The following is an 18,624-nucleotide window of genomic DNA, read 5'->3' as shown; positions in this document are numbered from 1 at the left end:
TTTCTAAAGTGGGAAAAATATATTTTCTTTCTTACAGAGCTCAAAAACAGATGAATGGATTTTTTCCTAAGTTGCCCCCCAAAATTGCAATATTGGGCCGACACCAAAAGTTACAATTTTATTGTGGTTCCTAACACATTCCTTCATGTTCCCCCCCTGCCGTGAAATTGGTGCCAGTCCTTCAGAGGCCAATTTTTTTGGGGGGAGAGGGGAAGTTGTGGTGGTTTCCCCCCCCCCGCCCCTTCCTACAGGGTCAGATTTTAAGCAAATGTATTTTACCTGTCTCTAGGAAATACTCAGATGGGGAAAAATGTTCACTCTGTATTATCTGTATCTTTCTTCCAAAGCTTTATTTTGTTGGCAGGCACAGAACTGGTAACTGGCTGCTTTGGAAGATGGGTCGTCTGGCTTGAGTGTACAAACCAGAGCTCTGAATTGGGGGTTCAGGTCCCTGTTCTGCCTTTACTCCCTCTCAGGTCCTGGGTATATCCCAGGTCTAAGCCCATGGAGTGTGGCTATTGTAGCCTCTTGCTGCCTGGAGGAATCCTTAGCCCTACGTTAGGTTCCCATGGTAGGGCGTCTTAGGGGCCTGCTCTTTCAGCTGACTTGGAGGGGGGTATCCCATCAGTCCCTTGAATTCGCAGTTTTGAGGTTTTTATGTGGCCGAGCATGAAGGAGGAGAAACCGCAGTGTGTTCCTTCTGTTAGGCAGGCACTACAGCCCCTGCTCATGTTCCCTGCTCCACTTGCTAGGAGGCTGCTTTATCTCTGGGTGAGGCTATTTACAGGCTATTGTGATACAGATCACGTTCATTCTTTCTTGCTGATGTAGCTACAATCTGAAATAGTTAAATGTCAGTTGGAGGCAGAGCTGAACCCCATGGCACCTGCCTACTGTGAATGTCCATCAACTGGCTCATATGGTTCTTTGGGTTACCAGGCAGAATCCAAACAGCTCTGGCCCTGTGGTGCTTAGGGCTGCTCTCTGGAGTGGATGGTGTGCAAGCCTGGATGCCTCATGAAGAAGGGAGAAGTTGAATCTTGAACTTAAGAACTCTCTATTCTCCATTCTGTTGCATACCATGGAAGCTGTTGCTAGTGTCTTGCATAGGCCCGTTTGCTGTTAGCATACCTGTTCCTCTGGAGTCCATAGGAAGAACAGAAGTTGTTTTAGTGCCCTTAGATGGAGGAGGATGTTACACCTGGCTGGCTCAATGAGGTGGATGTATGCAGAGGAATCATTCCCAGCTCAGCTTCTGGAAATACCTAGTGAGCCAGATTTCATCAAAGTCTGCTTGATTAGGCCCTTCAAAGGAGATAACAGGGCTCCAGGGGTGTTTGGCATGAGCAAGGAGCTGCTCTGCACAGGAACAAAGAAAGGAAATTGCCCGGAGAGTGTGTGTTTTCACAGCAACAGATGAAAATAATTTTGCTTAACTACTAAATGATACAACACAAAGAGGGAAAAAAAAAGCTATGTAGCTATGGCACAAGGAGTTCAGGCACTGTAGTGGTGATGAAACGTATGCACATGATGAATACAGAATAAAAATGAACATAAATATAATAAAGTTGATTAAAATCAAGAGTAAAGATCAGTTTAAAGGAATACCAGTAGGAAAAAGAGCTGCTAGGGCAGAGTTTGACCTTACCACAGCTGAGCCACTAAGTTTCAAAGTAGGTTTGGGCATCTGCAGATAGGAACTGCTGCATAAACATAGGTTCAAGGTCAGAAGAGTGCAGTCAATTGGACAGACCACGGTTTTATTACCTTAATATATAAGATAATCAGATCATTTCATCTTTGTTGAATCTATAATCATGTAAAAAATATGTTAATTGCCTAGTTAGCACTCAAACTATTGCTTCTGACCTTTTGTCTGTGGAGAGACCTGACTCGTGCTTGTCTCTTACCTCCAGCACTTTCCGGTCCTATGTGTCCTGCTCAGCCTGACTGACCCAAGTTGCCTATGATAGTTACTCCTATATTCTTAACTATCACTTATATTTTTATCTTATTCTTTTTGTGATGATTCTCATATTTCATTTTCCCTACTATTTAATTATATCTATAAATACTCTACCATATTTAAAGAATTATGATTAAATCATGGGTTCATACTAATGATGTTATAGTCATTCAAGGTTGGGTAGTAAATGTGGGGGGAAATCTAAGTATTGGACTTTGGTGCCTGCAGTAACCATAACAGAACAATTTGTGCATTTTGCCCTTTTTCCCCACTGTGCCTACACTTGTCACCTGGCAAACTGCAACAATCCGTATTTCCCGGGGCTGTTGTGAGGAAGGGAATAAGCCAAAGTCTAGGGTACTTGGATTTGTTGATAATAAGGATCCAGTGGCAGGAGTGGAAGGTCTTTTAACTGGCCTTTAAAAGCAGATGCAAGGGCTTGTCTCGCAACAGGTACATCCTTTCCTTTAATGGTAACATCTGTGAAACTCCAACTTTTGGACTGGTTCCCCTTGAGTGAGAAGGATGTTTTCTCAGAGTAATATTTTCCAAAATTGAATAATATTGGACAAGATTACTCTGAGAGTAATCCCCTCTAAATCCCTGCTGCTGTTCTCCTGAGCTAGCAGTGAGACATTTTCACATGAACAAGTAAATCTTTGGGTCATAGACATGAGTCTTCAACAGGTTATCTAGTTTACAACAGTATTCAACATGAGACTTCAACAGGTTATCTAGTCCATCTCCTGACCCTGGCGAGAGAGGGGGTCTCTTGCCCATGCTCTGTTCAACACCAATTATTTGAGTTGCTAATTGGAATCTGAGGAAGATCAGTAATATTTATATATGTATATGTACATATGTGAGGGAGGGGGGAGAGAGAGAGAGTGTGTGAGAGGAGTGAGCGTTCCTGAGTAGATACTGGAGTCTGAAATGGAAGAACAATAAGCAGCCTGAATTTTCTTGAAAAATCAGCTTTATGGGAGCTTTTTTCTCTCTTCCTTTCAGAAATGGCTTAGACACAAAATTCCCCGCATTGTTTAGTTTTCTTTATGGAACCAGTCACTCTTGCCTTCAGTCCTCAAGGAAAACCCTCACCTGTCCTGGCAGTTTATAACACCTCAAAGGGCTGCGCTGTCTTACCTTCTATCAACTTTTATTATTTTTTTTTTTTTTTTAATTCAGAAGTGTCCTGTGAAGGTAGTGTACCCACACTTGGAGTTCAAGTCATTCCTTCTTTTCAGGCCCCCATGTCAGAAGCTGTAAATGGCCCTTCAGCAGGTATGTGACTCCACAGAGTTAAATTGCTGCACAAAATCTGCTGGTTCGCGGATGTTATCACGAGATAATTGGAACAAGAATGGAGCCAGCAAAGTAACTGGGGCCTTTTTTCATTTTCTTCTTGAACTTAGGTAGAGATGTGCACACAGCAGCTTTAAAAGGAAGATGGAGAAGGCAAAAAAAGATAAAATTAAATTTCCCAAGGCTTTGGTGGAGGCTTCTTAGCAAAGGGGAAGAATTGGGAGATATGATCCAGCATGGGTTACTGAATCAATAAAAATAAATTATGAGTTCTTTGCTATCACCTCTTATAATGTATGATAGGGGACCCTTAAATCATATCACTACCTGCCAGGAGAGATTGTATTTATGTTTAACTGAGTTACACAGAGATAGAACTCAGGCTTCTGTTATTTTAAGCAATCTAGATGTCTTTTCTGGTGGGAATGTGTGTTTATGAGCAGCAAGGCGATCCTGAAGAGCTGGGAAGGATTCTGCGGAGCACAACTGTGCCTTCTCAGGGGGTGGGTCAGATAACCTGGGGGGTCTTTTCTGTCTCTGACTTCTCTGACTAGTGCTACTCCCAAGCTGCTGGTGGTATCGGTGTGTCCACCAGTACTCCAGTGTGTTTATTTGTAACAGTCTGGAATTCTGCTTAAATGTCTCCTGTAAGCACATGTTTATTGCTGTCCTTAAAAAGGTGACTAATTCACCACGCCTTTCCCAGACACTCTCTCCGGATGCTGTGTGGCTATTAATTCTAATAATACTTAGCTTTTATGGAGTGATTCCCCCCCGCCCCCTGTTTAGGGCTGTTTAGCTCTGTTTAGGGCTCTACTGCATCTCTGGGACAGAATCCAGCTGCTCTTTAAGGGCTGATAACCTTGCTGGAGGCCTTTCTTTTATTTCTTTAGGAAGGAGGTATTAAGAATGTGGTTGTAATTTTTTGTGTGTGTGTGTGCTAAAGGTAAGCATGTAGGTACGCAGGAGGTGTATTTGCTGAAACTGAGGCAGGATTTACCAATGGGATGTTTTTTTTTTTTCCTACTTCCTTGGAAAAAATGTTACATGAGAGATATTGTCCAATTTTTAATGTGTAGTGGAGATGGAAGAGCAACGTGGCTGACTTGCAGATGCTATGCAGCTAGTGGCTATGAGTACCCCTCATTTGGGTGATAATTGGAATCTGTGGTTTGGGAGGAGGAGAATCTGACTTCTTTTCCCATGTTATTGTAAAACATTATAGTCAGATTCCTCTTCTGAGTTCTGAAGGCATTAGTCGTTGCTTTGGTGGTGGTGTTATTCAGCTGCATTCACAACCATAGCGTGGACTTCTATGTGCAAGGCACCTCTGAACACATCCTAAATTACACCAAAATGCACCAAAATGTTTAAAACCAAAAGCATGAGAGACCCTGTCGGTTTCAATTCAAAATCCTTTCTAGACTTACGTGAGCCCAGAAAGCTAAATCCGTGGCACTGGAAGAGGTGTCTGTCTCAGTGTTGATGCCAACAGGCGCTTTTTCTCTGACAGGCTGGGCTAGCCCTTGAATTGCCAAAGCAGAGAACCAACATACAAGAACCCTGCCCTGCTCCTGCTGGTAATCGTGCGGGAGGAGGGAGTTGGGCTTTCCAGAGCTGGCTCCTTCTGCAAAGCACTGTAGTGGTTTTGGTTTTTTTCCCCTTCACATTCTGTTCATTCACTGCTATCCCTGTAAATGGGAATTTCAAACTGCTGCTTACATCCTGAGGGCTCTTCTGTGAAGATAATGTGATCTGTCTCCAGCGTCCCAGGGGAATCCCTGGGAAGACTTCTTGCGCGGAAGACTTCTCGTGCTCTGGCTCCTGCTTATTCTGTTGCCTGATTTACATTGAAAGGGAGGAGGACAGGCAACAGAAAGAGCATACTGTGGCAGTTTTCATACTGGAAAGTGAAAAGCAACACAGGCAAAGGAGGATTAAAGGAGAATATCGTTCTTTTAGTTACTGGCTCTTGTTTTGAGGACAAATTTGATGGTCTCAGCTGTTCGGAGATCACAAGTTCACTGGAACATGTTTTGCTTTTGTGTGTGATCTTGGGACTTGTCTCTTTCAATTTCAGAGGGTTCTCTTGCCTGCATTGCCTGAAACCACCCACGGATCATTTTTATCTCTCTAGAGATTAAAAAAAATGTCCTTTGCTGCTGCTTAAGTTGGCATCACTTTACTCTTGTAAAAGTGTCGCTCTGATTTCCAGCAGGCAGGATTTGGCCTGTGTTTGTTGTTAGTACCTCTGTTGTTTTCTTGTCGTGTCTTAGGATGTGCTATTCCTTAACTGCTAGTTTCTGGAGATATGTTTTCTTCAGCTACGCTCACCAGGCAGGGCAAAAGCAGGTAGATTGGTATTTAAGGTGTATGTCATCCTTTTTTTGCTAATTGTTCTGTTACTGTGGGTGAACTTGGATTGGCGCTTTATCTTCCAGGTGATGCTTCTTAGCTTAGATTAACTAAATGTGTTGAAGTGGATTATTTCGGCTATGTTAAATTCCTGGATGGAGACTCTTTTTCAGAATAAAGTGGTCTTTAATTTGATTTTTCTGACTTATTTGCAAAGTGAATTGAACCAAACTCTTAAAAGTTTATTTGGATTCTTCTTCCTGAGTGTTCCCATGTAGAGAAACACTTAATCTCTCTCTGCCTCTGGTTCCTCATCAGTAAAACAAAGATGACATTACTTGCCTTGTTTCACAGTGGTGCTGCTTGCAGAATCTGTTAACACCTGTGGAATGTAAATTCCTCACCTGGGAGCTTTGTAATAATGCTATATGCTTCTCACAACTGGAGATGGCACTCTTGGGTATTGGCAACTGCACTTAGACCTCCAGGGTAAATGAGGATGGTGATGCTGTGTAGTGTGATCACACACATGCATGCATAGGTTTTTGAGGGTGTATTTGTGTGAAGTGATTTTGGTGGGACCAGGGCTATGTGGTGACAGTTTTTGAGAATCACTGTACCTTGATCTAGGAAAATACTTGTACTGGAATGCAGTTAATTTTCTTCATAGCAGCTTGCGTCATGCTGTGCTTTGAATTTTCGGCTAAACCAGTGTCCATAACACACCAGTGTTTTAGGTATAGCTGAACGGTGTTTGCACAGTATCGAGGTTTTCTCTGTTTCTCACTCTGCCCACCCTAGGAGTAGGCTAGGGGCAGTCAAGAGCTTGGGAGGGGGCACAGCTAGAACAGCTGACCCAAAGTGGCCAAAGAGGTATTCCGTCCCATATAATATCATCCTTAGCAATAATACCAACAGTAGTCTTTCCAAAGTAGCCATCTTTCAGTGACTGCCTTTTCATCGCTTGTTTAGTGTTTTTTTTTTTTTTCTTTCTTCCTTTCACTTATTAAACTGTCTTTGTCTGGAATTACAAGTTTTTCTCACTTTTGCTCTTCTGGTTCTCTCCTCCATCCCCCTGGGGTGGGGAGAGAGTGAGTGTCTGGGTGGGTGCTTAGTTGCTGGCTGGGGTCAACCCACCACACTTAAGCCCAAATGTATGCTGAGGATGTAAATGATCCTCTTCCCATCTTCTGAGCATTTATGTGGGAAAAATTAGGCTGATATTGGTGGCTTTTGCCTGAGTTAGCTCTGAATGCAAAGATTGTATGAAAGACCACCTTAGCAAATTCGTCACCCTGAATAACATCATGTGTTTGTCAATCAGTTAATCTTTAATTATTAATTTTGTGCCTTAAAAAACCCACCGCCAACATCAAAAAACCCCAAAACAAAACAAAAAGAAAGCAACAGCTAGGGACCTCCATAGAGCTGTGCTGCTGGCTTTTTAGGTCCCAGAGCATTTTAAGTCAATTTGCCTTCAGCTGTGAGCAATTTACTGACTGGTTCCCAGTAGCCTGTGGTTGTTAACATTTTAAATTTACTTGTTGGGTGCTGTTGCTCTCGTATGAATTGGGGAAAGGCAGATAAAAATTGCACACAAGCTTCCTGTGGCTGATATGGGGGGGAGAAAAGGTTGCAAACATCATGAAAATAGGTCTGTAGGCAGGAATTGGAGACCCCAGAGCTCTCATTTTTCACACGTAAATTCGTTCACAATCTCTTTGTTGTGCTGTGCGCTGCCCAGTGCTCATCCCTTTGCTCTTTATTAATTACACTCTGTAAATATGTGGACAGGGCTACTGATGAGCTGTGTTAATCTCTGTGCTGATATAGCAGGATCACTTAGAGAGGAGATGAATCTCATGAAGTGGATCAGTGTTAGCCTTTCAGATGTCTGCCTGAAATGATCACCTATCATCTCTGGTTGCTGTGCTCTTCTCTCTCCTGTCTCTAATATGAGCATCGCCTGACACAGGAACATGACTGCCTTTGATGTGGCACTTTTTGGTTGTCCTGAAGTTCATTGTCAACCTGCTGAAGGAACAGCAATGCCTTTACACTCTAATTTGTGGGAAAGCGAGTTATATATTCCACTGTGGGGTATATGGAAAGCACTTTGCCAGTTTAGAATTGGCAAGATCTGGAGGAGGGTTTAATGAACGAAAGTAATTTTCCTTCATAGTAAAATTTTATGGGCATGAAAATTGTTATGCCACCAAATACTCTGAAGAGCTTCTGAGCACTTTTGTGATTTATGGGCTCAGAGATTCCTAATAGTTGTCTGAACAATAGGGATTCTTTCAGGGATGTGTTTTCAACATGGAATGAAACCTGAGCTACCGTTTCTTGTTGTATATTTTCTGCTTTCAATGCCAGCCAAGTTGTGTCAAGACTCAAGGCTGCTGGATTGGACAGTCTTGGAGACCTGCTGGCTTTATTTTAGAGAAGCAGTCCATCATATTAAATCTGGATTTAGTGGTTCAGTATATTAGATAGTGAGATGGTGGGATTTCTTAGGGCCAGAGGCTCTTAATCTGTATTGTAGTATAAGCCCTTGAAGATAAATAATTGACAGGAGTTGGCATTTTTGTCATGCAAGCCTTATAGCAGGGTATTCAGCAGACAGTGTAGTTTCTGCAAAACAAAAATGTACAGACTGTGGAGAGGCACGTGTATAAAGTAAGGTGCGTAAGGAAATTCTTGCAGGACTGGCACATCACTTGGTTCCAAAGAAAAAATTTTTCTGATTATCCTTTCTCCATCCCCATTCTGTCTAGAAAACCAAAACAGTTTATTGAATTTTTCAGGTCATTTAGTTTTGTGTAAGCTCAGCTTGAAATTGCATTTTCCAGAGGGTTTGTATTGCCTTAAGGGAGTTGTAATTCAGCCTGGCCTATTTCCCCACTCTGTTCTGCAGGCTGGTTCTCTCTTTTTTCATTCTCGACCAGCTGAGCTGCTCGGTGCCCTGAGGGACACCTGCCCCTGGGGTGTTCTGGGAAGAGCACTGGGGCTGTGTGGAGCCTGGCCCATAGCAGACAGGGAAATTTCACATCTGAGCTGTATTCCTTGGAGTGAGCAGTATGACCCCAGGGAAAAATGCAGTTCAGCATTGAGCTGACTTGAAATTAATTTTGGGGCGATTCGTTTGATGAACAGAAACAGTTTAATTTGGCACTATAAGGGTGTTTATTTTAATTAAAGAATGCCAAAGTGTAAGTTTTTGCTGTTTCTGAATCAATATCACTTGGAACTTTTTTCATTTTTATTTCTTTTCCCCAGAGCAAAATGTTTCATCTTAATTTGGGTTGAAGAGTGGGCATTTTCTATGGGATGGCAATTCTAGATTTCCCTCAGTTCAGGGGGAGAACATGTTTATTTTTGTTTTGAAACAGTACATTAAATGTGAAATCTCAAATATTGAATTGATTTCAGCTTTTAGAATGAAAACCGTCAAGATTTTCATGCAAAATTACTCTGGCACAGAAAAGCCACGGTTATTTGTTAGCGTTGACAAAAACAAGCTAAACTTCTTCAACTACAAAGTAGAAATTGGAATCAAATGTCTCAGTTTGAATCAATGAGGTTTTTTTCTTTTTCATTGTTTCTCCTGTCAGAATTCAGTTTTGGAAAATATGTCTAATTTTCTGTATGTTTTGTTCCATTCTTTTTCAACTAAAGCATTCAAATAACAGAATGTCTTAAGAAATCTGGTAGTTGCCCACATCTACCCCTGATATCCCTGCTTCTAGTTGCTTCTTAGTACGGTTGGGGCAACATGAAGTCGAGGCCTTAGAATAGCCTCTTGAAACTCTTTGAAGTTCCCTCTGCAATGCTGTGTCAAAAGCACCCCATGAAAACAACTCGGGAACTAGCTGTGCCTTTCAGGCTTTGGTTTGTATCTTAACTGCACGTGACCCTTCCTTAGCAGTTACAATTTCTCCGTGGTCTCACGAGGCAGCACTGTGGGGGAATGTGCTTTCACAATTTTTCTTGGGAAGGTCGTGTGTTCAGCCTCTGCAGTCCTCTCTGGTTTTCAAACTCCCAGACCATTCCAAGAGTTTCCTTTATTGAATCTGAAGTGTCTTGTCTCAAAAGCAAGCAGGGACAGGGTGGAGGCCACCTGGGGTTGTAGTGCAAGAGCGTTGCCTGGCCTGGGCATACGTGGTGAGTGATTTTTATGGACAGCTTGCTGTAGGTGACTGTGTATATGACTGTGTAATACTGTGTATTACCACTGTCTCAGGCAACTTCTGCTATTTCCTGGGACCCTTTGTGAGATTTAACTGCAAAGGGATGCTCGTGCTTTTGCTTTCCATGCATTAACAGCAGGCAGAGCTGGATTTTTGTTAGTTGTCCTGGGCGAAAATCCAGAAAAGCCATACTAAACAACGTGCTTTTACTTTGGATTTATACTCAGGAGCTGAGTAGGATTCAGCCCACTCCTGTATAGGTGGCGTTATCCTGCAGTTTGCAGGATTTATAATAGATAAGGGACATCTTCAAATATGTAGGGCACAGGAGATCCGGGGAGAGGCACAGAAAGAGCTGGGAGAGTATGGATGCTGCCTTCAGTTGTAATTGCAACTTAAGGTAGAATCATTCTGTTGAAATTTGACCAGGACACAGAGATTTTATTTAATATGTTTAGGGCTGGCTCCAGGATCCACTGAATTCAGCAGAAGTTCATCCTGCTGTCTTCAATGTGATTAGGCTCTGAAACTGGAAACTAACTTTGTGAAACCTCGCCGTAGTTGTGAGCAATAAGAAGGGTGTCATTTCTGGCAGGGCTGGGCTTGTGCTGTGGTGCATGGCTTCCTAGAGACTCTGGAGAGGGGTCCTGTCTAAGCCCCTGTGGGAATATAGGGAACATCCTAAAAATGTCACTCTCATCAGGTTTTAGCTGGGAGCAGGCTGCACTGCTTCCCTCGGTGTAAGGGGAGGAGGTATACAAACCTTGATTGCTGCAACTTGCAGCTGGCTTATCCCCCTTTGTATGGGAAGGTGTGTGCAAGGTTTAAGTTGTGATAAAAAGGATATTGTCCTTATTTCCCCGCTGCACAGCATAGGTTTAGGCTGACATGGGCTCGCATATGCTGACTCAAATCTGCCTGGCAGGTTTTTTTTCACACCCTGCTGGAAGCAGCTCGGCTTTTATCTTCCTCCTAAAGGTCTCTGCATGGGGAAATAAAGGGACAAAATGCACTCGAGGATGAGGAAAGTGAATCCAGTAGAGAGAGGGATGCTCAGAGCATCTATTCTAAAGCCATTAAGTTTGGCACTGACTGCATAGTCACGTACCAAGGTACCTTACAATTTGAACAGGTCTCTTCCCACTATTATGCTGACAGTAACTGACTGCTGCAGCCATTGTGATATGGATTAATCCTTTGGCATTTTTCTGAAAAGCTTTAAACTCCTCACCCAGCAGCCTTTCAGCTGGGAAACCCAAATGAAAGGTGTGGCGGGTCCCACAGGTGTGTGAGGAAGAAGAGGGAGGGAGATGTGGCTTTTGTAGTAGAAAAAATCCTTGTTGCGTAGGAAAAAATTAATGAACCCAACACTTTGGGTCACAGCTCTCATTTGGGCTTATCTTTTAGCCAAACTGTGAAGTATCTATTAACAAGCCCCCCCAAACATTTACTAAAAATTTCCCTAGATGCTTTCACAGCCCAAGCAGATGCAAGGGAAGCTAGCCTGTTCTTGAATCCTGCAAGGAGGAAACAATGCTGAAATGTTAAAATGAAGGAAAACCAAAATGAAGAGATGTCCCAGAGCTCTTCCTGAGCCTGGTCCTGTAGAATCTGAGGGAATGAACTGTGTGAAATTAGTTACGCTAAAAAAGCAAGGAGCAGCTGCTCAAATGCGCTTAACTTCCACTGAGGAACCTCTGTTCTTTCTGCAGAAGTTCCCAACCGTCTGAGCCTGGGAGCTTGCACAGAGGCTCACAGGTTTTCGGAGTGCATAGCTGCCTTTCTGGGAAAGAAGGGCATTGGGCAATATAGCTGGTAACTAGGAGGACTACCTTTACCTGTGAAATCTGAGGTCAGAGCATCAAGGATACTGGAGGGAAGTTATATTTCCCTGTGGTCCCCCATGTACTGCTTAACTCCCCTCTCCTCCTACGTCAGTTTTGCCAGGGCATGACTCGGGAATGTTCATGGCTCACCACAAAGTTAGTCAGGGGGTTCTGAAGGCTCTGACCCTCCTTGAGCACTAAAGATACAGCTGAAGTTTTGTCTTGCTCAGTGTCTAAGCTGAATGTCATGCTCTGTGTCCCTCTATTTCACCACTGCAGAAAGGTGTTAGCATGGGGAAATTCCTGGGGTCAGTGACAGCAGATAGAGGACAACAAAGCTCATTCTGGGCAAAATGGACTGTTTTGCTGGATGGGGATCTTCATGAACAAACTTGCCAATTCTTTCCATAGAGACTCACCAATTTGTGGTAGCACCTTGAGAAACAGGAAAAGTCGACTGTAATTGCTGATTGGGCTGTTGAGTTAACAAGGGTGCAGCTGATCCCATCCCTGACCTTGAATAACCATAGTTGTAGAGAGGGCAGCTCACAATGTTATATTAATTCCTGTTGGCATGTTTTATTTCAAATCCAAAACATTTTGAGATTAAAATAAATGTTACTGGTTACGTGATGCATTAAGCTAATGATTTTCTTTTTTTTAACTTACTTGATCCTATAATACTGCAACTTTAATGGATAAATGCTAAGCTCTCCTTTGGGTGATTTCAGATGCCTTGTGTATTGTTACACAGTCTAAAGGAAAACTCTTTTTTTTTCTCTTTCTTTTCCCTTTCTCTTCCTCCCTCCCTTTCCCCTCCCTAGGTGATTCTCATTCTGACAAAGCTCTATGACTTCAACTTGGGGAGTGTTACGGAGAGCTCACTGTGGAGGTAAGTGGATTATAGAAATCACAGCAACTGGCATGGAGGGGTTGCACTGTGTCTCTAGTAAAACTGGAGGCTGAGCAAGGGGAGGAGACAGGAGGGAATCTGAGATAACTGGAGTTGCCTTTTGGAAAAGGGACACATAATTAAGAACACATTGCTTTAATGAATTGAGGACTGCAGACAAGAGGGTTTCTTGATGTATGGGCATTTCCCTGGCACACAGAGGAGCTTGGTTTCATTCTCGCCTTTGAGTGTCCTTAGAGAAGTCTCTCCATTCCTCAGAGCCTCTGCTGTGAGGCTGGCAATGAGAACAGTCTCTATAGATGGTACATGCTTGCTGGAGCAGTGTCCAAGATGGTGTACAATGCAGCGCGTGATACGATCTTAGCTGATCTTAGCCACGTTCCTCAGCCCTGTGAGCTGAGATGGTCATCTTGGCAGTGAATCTGTGTTGCCTTGGGCTGTAAGGACAGTAGGCACTAAAGGACTAGAGATATCACAGTGAGGTGCTGGTGTCTTCTCCACTATGGAGAGACTCAGATCTGTCATGTACCTGCCATGCTCCTAGTCTGGCATGGGAGATGAAGTGTCCTGGCCTGGGGAAGCACACTGCTGGACAGAGTGTGTGTTTGTGAGTATGTGTGTGTGTTTAAAAAAAAAAAAATCTCCCCTCCCCCCCCCCCAAAAAAAAACCAACCCCCCAAACCCACCCCTATAAGCAGGCCAGTTCCTTGATGTCTGAAATCGCTAATAGTTTCTACCTGCTGGGGATTGCTCTTCCTCCTAACATCCTGCCTGTTGTGTGGAAAGGGTATGCCTTTAACAGAATTGTTATTAGGTGTTTTTTACCCGAAGGACAAAAGAAAAAGGCAGCCAGGGGTTGGGGGAGACCAAGTGCCTTGTGTCAGATTTACCTGGTGTATTTCGGCTATTGCGCAACCTGCTGAGAGTGTAGTTGGTGGAACCGTCAATGCATTGTAGCTGTTGCTCTGGGTGTGAGCAGCTTCTTGGCAGATGGTCTCCCACACTTCTTTCTTCCTGGCTAATTTAAAAGCCCCTGTTTGGAGAAGACTTTGGGCATGTGCTGCAGATTTATTCCTGTTAATATATTGAAGGGTTAATTGTTCAGTAGAGCTCTTGAAACTTCTCAATTTGCACAGTACTTCCAAAGCCTAATTGCGCTGTACCATGGTAATCTGCGAAAGTATAAATAACCATGCAGCTAATAAGAGAGAACGCAGTAATTTCCACTTACTCTGGTACTTTTCAAGGTATTAAAGCCTTAAAAAACTTTTGCTTCTTTACCTAACAAGTACAAATGGCACTGTGATTGTACTTTAAACGTAATTGCCAAGCAATCTGCTCTGCATAAATAATGTAACAAGCAGGCAAATACTGTCCTCATACTGAACTCACAGCATCACCTGAGCTCTGCAGAAAGGTAATAGCAGCATCCCCTTTGGAGTTTTCCCAGGGTGGCAGAAATGTAGTTCATCATCAGTACAACTGACTGCATCCAGTACTCGGTCAGCTGGGGAAACACTGATTTGTGAGTGTGTTTCAGTGTGTTCTGGGACACGTCTGCATCTTTTCTGCAGTGAAATATGGGCCAGTGTGGGGCCTAGAGACTCAGAGAGGTTGAGAAGTCAGAACCTCCTGAGTTCTCTTCCAAGGTCTGGGAGGAAAGCTCAGGGTAAGAGCTAGCAGGTAGAGCTCCTGGGCTCTAAACCTTAGTTTCCCACCCAGAAAATTCAGGATTAAGCCATGTTGTATTTCAGAGGGGAGTGTGGAGTCTTAGAAGAACAGCTATGAGTTTCTTTGGAAAGGACATTGTAGAAATGCAAATAGATACTAAGTGGAAGCAATAAGCCGAGAGAAAGACTCCTTTTCTCAGGATTTTCTGTTCTGTTTGCACATTAAGGCCTCTGAATCTTTGCAATATTTAAATCGGTACTTTTCAATATTTTCTTTTAATTTTTGAGACCCTGAAAACTTCAAAAGGAGGATCTGTCTTTGCAGAGTGAATTTAAGCCTTATGGTAATAGGTTTGCTTTCCTTAGTTACTTTTTGGAGACTCCTTTGAAGCCATTTTTGGGCCCCCAGAACTGGTGGGTCACAAACTGAATGCAACTATCAATTAATTATCAGGAGGAGATCTGGAGATTTCCAGTGGTTTTTTGTTTGTTTGTGGTTTGTTTGTTTGTTTGGTTTTTTGTTTGTTTGGGGTTTTGTTTTTTTTTTTTGTTTGGTGTTTTTTTGTTTTTTTTTTTTTGTTTTTTGTTTTTTCCTGTTTTCTGGGAATATGATACATCCTTTCTGCTAACCAGGAGTCCTGCCCATCTGAGCAGTGGTGCTGCGTGGTGTCTATTCTGAATGCTTGGCAAACATAGTTGCTTCCACAAGAGAGGAGTGGCTTTTGTGGCGGAGAGCAATGAATCACACAGCAGTGCTTCAAAGGATGCTAAGATAGAGCAGAGTGCAATGCAATCTCCAAATATCATCTTGCCTCTGCCTGCTTCATGCATCAAAAGCTGCTTCTCAGTTCCCCCTGGGTTATAGCATGAGAGGCTTCTTTTAATGGAAAACTGAATTGCCATACAAGAGAAATTTCTAATCCCTGCATCTAAATACAAAGACGAGTAAATCAATAAGAAAACATCCTGAATGTAGTTAAAAAAGGCAGTGAGAGCAAGAGAGGGAGAGAGGAGAATTGAAAGTTACGTTGGAAGCCACTCCTATATTATGCTGATACAAGTTTAGACAGAGGAAATGCTAGTCAGCATGTGAATGCAGGAACACAGGCATTGCTCTAATAACCAAATCCATGCTTCTGGGGCCTAAAAAATCACAGAAAAGGCCACCATTGCTACTGAAGCAGCCAGCCTTGAAGCAGCCAGCTTCAAGGAAAAGACACGGACACAGACTCATGCGCAGTCACACCCCTCCCCCTTGTGAATGCCACATCTCTTCTTGGCCACAAGAGAAATCTGTCAGTTGTGGTTTGGATTTTTGTTTTTCCCACCAAGTTGAGTGGAGGTGATCGTTTTCCTCCTATGAAAGGAAGCTACTTTATTGTGGTTGTACTTGTGATGGTGTGAGACATCAGAATTTGTGTGCCTTTTCGTAGGTTAGCAGATATAACTGTAAAAATTATTTAATTATTTAAGCTTTTTGGGCATGCAAACCCTTCATCAGTTCTCATGGCCTAGCAAAATATCTAACTGGGTAGTTGAGAATCCAGCTACATCCTGCCTGCTTTAATTGAAATTGGATTAAGGGTTGGACATATGCTTTCTGTAGAATTCCCCTCCCCCCAACACTTCTTCTCCATCAACAAGAAAAACAGTTCTCCCTCTTAATCCGTAAACTTACATGGGTTTGATCTGAAGTACGGTCGGAGCACCTCTAATTCCCAAATCCTCTGTAGGCCAGGGTCCTTGCATCAAACTTCATTGCCCATGATGAACTGTAAGCACACAGGAGTGATCTGTCATGAAATATGTACTCTCTCTGTAAAGAGTAGGGGCCAGGCTCCTTCACAGGAATTGTAGTCCAAGAAGGCATCTGTTGAACAGAGGAGAATGAGACGGTTAGATATGCCAAATACAGTGTCTAAAAGGCACCATCCACAACCAAGTGTGGAAGGGTTGGGGGTTTTTTAGGCCTATTTTTCTGTTGAAAATCTCAGGCAAATTTTATTAGGAGGAGGAGAGAAGGGGAAGTCTATTCAATGGCTTGTTTCTTCAAATGTGTGTGTTCGTAACACTTCCAGATCTGACCATAGAAATCGTGATTCTAATAAATGAGTTTTGGTTTCAGGTGCATGTTGTGTTCAGGTATATTATATGGGGAGTTCTCTAGGTTGTATGGTAAGCAGCAAGTCCCTTCATTAGTTAATTTTGTTGCTCTCCAATTGTTTCCTTCTTGTGTTGTGAGTGTGAATAAACAGAAGGAATCTATCGAGCTCCTTTTCTTATTCTGTGGGCCTTTTAGATTCCACAGGTTTTACAAGCAAAGGAAGAGCCTTGTGAACATTTCCTCACTTGTTGCTAATCCTGTCTCCTGTTTAAGCTGTACAGTTTTGAGACAGGGTTATGTGAACGTGACATTCTGGGTAAGCATTTAAAGTTGCTATTGTAATATTTGAAATGTTTTCAACTGTTTCAGCCAGTGTGGGTTGAGCAGTTATTTCTGCTAAGATAACTGGAATAAAAGTTTTTCCACTGTTGCCTTTTTTAGTATCCAGGAACAGTCGTATTTATTTGGATTGCAGTAGCTAAAAAGACAGCCTCCATCCCAAGGGAGCTTTCAATCTCAGATGAAGACAAAGAGACAACAGGGTGATACAGCAGACAGGAGAAGCGCAAATTAGCAGGGCGGTATTTATGATCAGTTCGATAGCCATGACTGCAACACATCAGCTAATTAGGCAGTGGGGAGTAGTTCAGATATTCTTCCAAAGTGCAAGCACTTGCATGTGTCAGCTCTGAGTCCCTACTACCATTTTACCCACCTTTGATGGGTCCCCTGGAGTTCCCCTCCTCTGGCTGTGGTCCCAGCTAAATTATCTGATGGTACATAATGCCGGCCCATGCATTAACCTATACTCAAAACCATGACTGACTCTTTCTGCTTAAGAGACTAAAATGCTGATGAAGGAATTTTTACATATATTCCTTCTTGTTTTCTTGTTTATTAACCAAGAAATTATGTTTCCATGGCAGCAGTCAAAAATCCCCAAGCATTTTTTTTACTCTTGTGGCTGGTGTGCCTGAAGAGGTTGGTCTGTTGTCTTAGCCTCTGTGCTGAGTTAAAAAAAAAACTTTTGGTGTTTTAACAGAGGCAGCTGTAAAACACAGCAGCTGCAACTCCTAGCTTGGAGCTAGAGGAGTAAAACCTCTCAGCTTGGTTGCAAGCTGCCTTATGTCTTGCATTGCTCTTTCATTCAGTTCTGTTTGAATTACCAAAGGGCTTTATGCTGTTTCCTCCTATGTCCCTGCCTCTTAAGCCTCCCACAGTCTCCAGAGACCATCAGCATGTTTCAGTGTACCTCTAGCATCTGTTTCCTTTGCAAAGTTTCACAGCTCAGGCTGATTCCTGTACCCCAGGTTCGTGTGTTGCAAATGGAGCTGGCTTCAGGTAGGGCTGCTCTGTAGGTGTGAAATGGTGAATGTGGTGTGAAATGCCATGTCTCCCCTTTGGGAACCAGGGCTTAGTCTCCTTGCTTCAAATATAGCTGCCTCTAAGATAGGTGAGTGAGAAGGAATGGATCAGGAGATTCAGTAAGCCTGACTCAAATTTCCATATCATCTTCTGCGAAACAAGCTAAACCTGAAATAGGTCATGGCCCAGCCAGAGCTTCCTTAAAAGAGAGTTTCTATCCCAGTGGCAATGCATTATTTAGGCTGTGGCGTGGAGAATGGCAGCTTCTGGTTTGTGCCACAACCTCTTGCTCAGTACTGGTCAGGCTCCACATGTTTTGCAATGGGGCATTGTAGCTTTTCTGGAATTTGCTGTGTTGAAATGCAGTCTCCAGACAGCCACCATGACCAGCTGACATCTCCCTGCAGCATTGTCAAATTTGATTATATTTATTGTTTTTCACTTTTATGCTGACAACATGCATCTTAGATACATGCTATTTTCTGGAAGACTGTATTGAGGCATAAAATTAATGGAGCTGGTTTTCAAAGTAGTAATGCTTCCCATTATTGCATCTTATTTGGCATTTTTTGACAACACTGCAAAGTGCAGAAATCCTGTGCTGATGAGGAGAAGGGTTTCTCATATCTGCAATCAGCCATCAGGGCATGGAGGGAAGGAGCCAGCTGGATGTGCAGGCACATCTGTGACCTCTCTTGGATTTGAGAACCAGGGTGCCCAAAAGTTTGGCAACTCCACTGTTGTTGTTTGTTAGGGTGTATAGATAGCCTAGCTCACTGATGGCTAGTTTTTTTCAGGCTATGGGAGCCACCTGTCAAAATCTGTTGTGGTTGAGAGCTGCTAGGTGCAGACTATGTCTCCTGACAAACTAAGGGAATGGGGAACTGCAGCAGATGACTGCGGTGTGAGATGAGAGTTGTTCCTCAGGGC

At 43.0% G+C, this 18,624-nt stretch overlaps 1 protein-coding gene across 1 annotated transcript in view; it reads left to right on the top strand.

Annotated features, from left to right (window-relative positions):
• The window catches only part of SORCS3 (sortilin related VPS10 domain containing receptor 3), a 323,256-nt gene that overhangs the window by 89,240 nt on the left and 215,392 nt on the right, over nucleotides 1-18,624 (top strand). The window contains exon 2 of the mRNA XM_075504060.1: nucleotides 12,467-12,534. Coding sequence (XP_075360175.1) covers nucleotides 12,467-12,534 — 68 coding nt within the window. The remainder of the gene's footprint in view (nucleotides 1-12,466; nucleotides 12,535-18,624) is intronic.

Source organism: Mycteria americana, chromosome 6 (genome assembly GCF_035582795.1).
Source record: "Mycteria americana isolate JAX WOST 10 ecotype Jacksonville Zoo and Gardens chromosome 6, USCA_MyAme_1.0, whole genome shotgun sequence".
Taxonomy (NCBI): Eukaryota; Metazoa; Chordata; class Aves; order Ciconiiformes; family Ciconiidae; genus Mycteria; species Mycteria americana.
The sequence above is the reverse complement of the archived record's forward strand: the minus strand, read 5'-3'. Positions and strand labels throughout refer to the sequence as shown.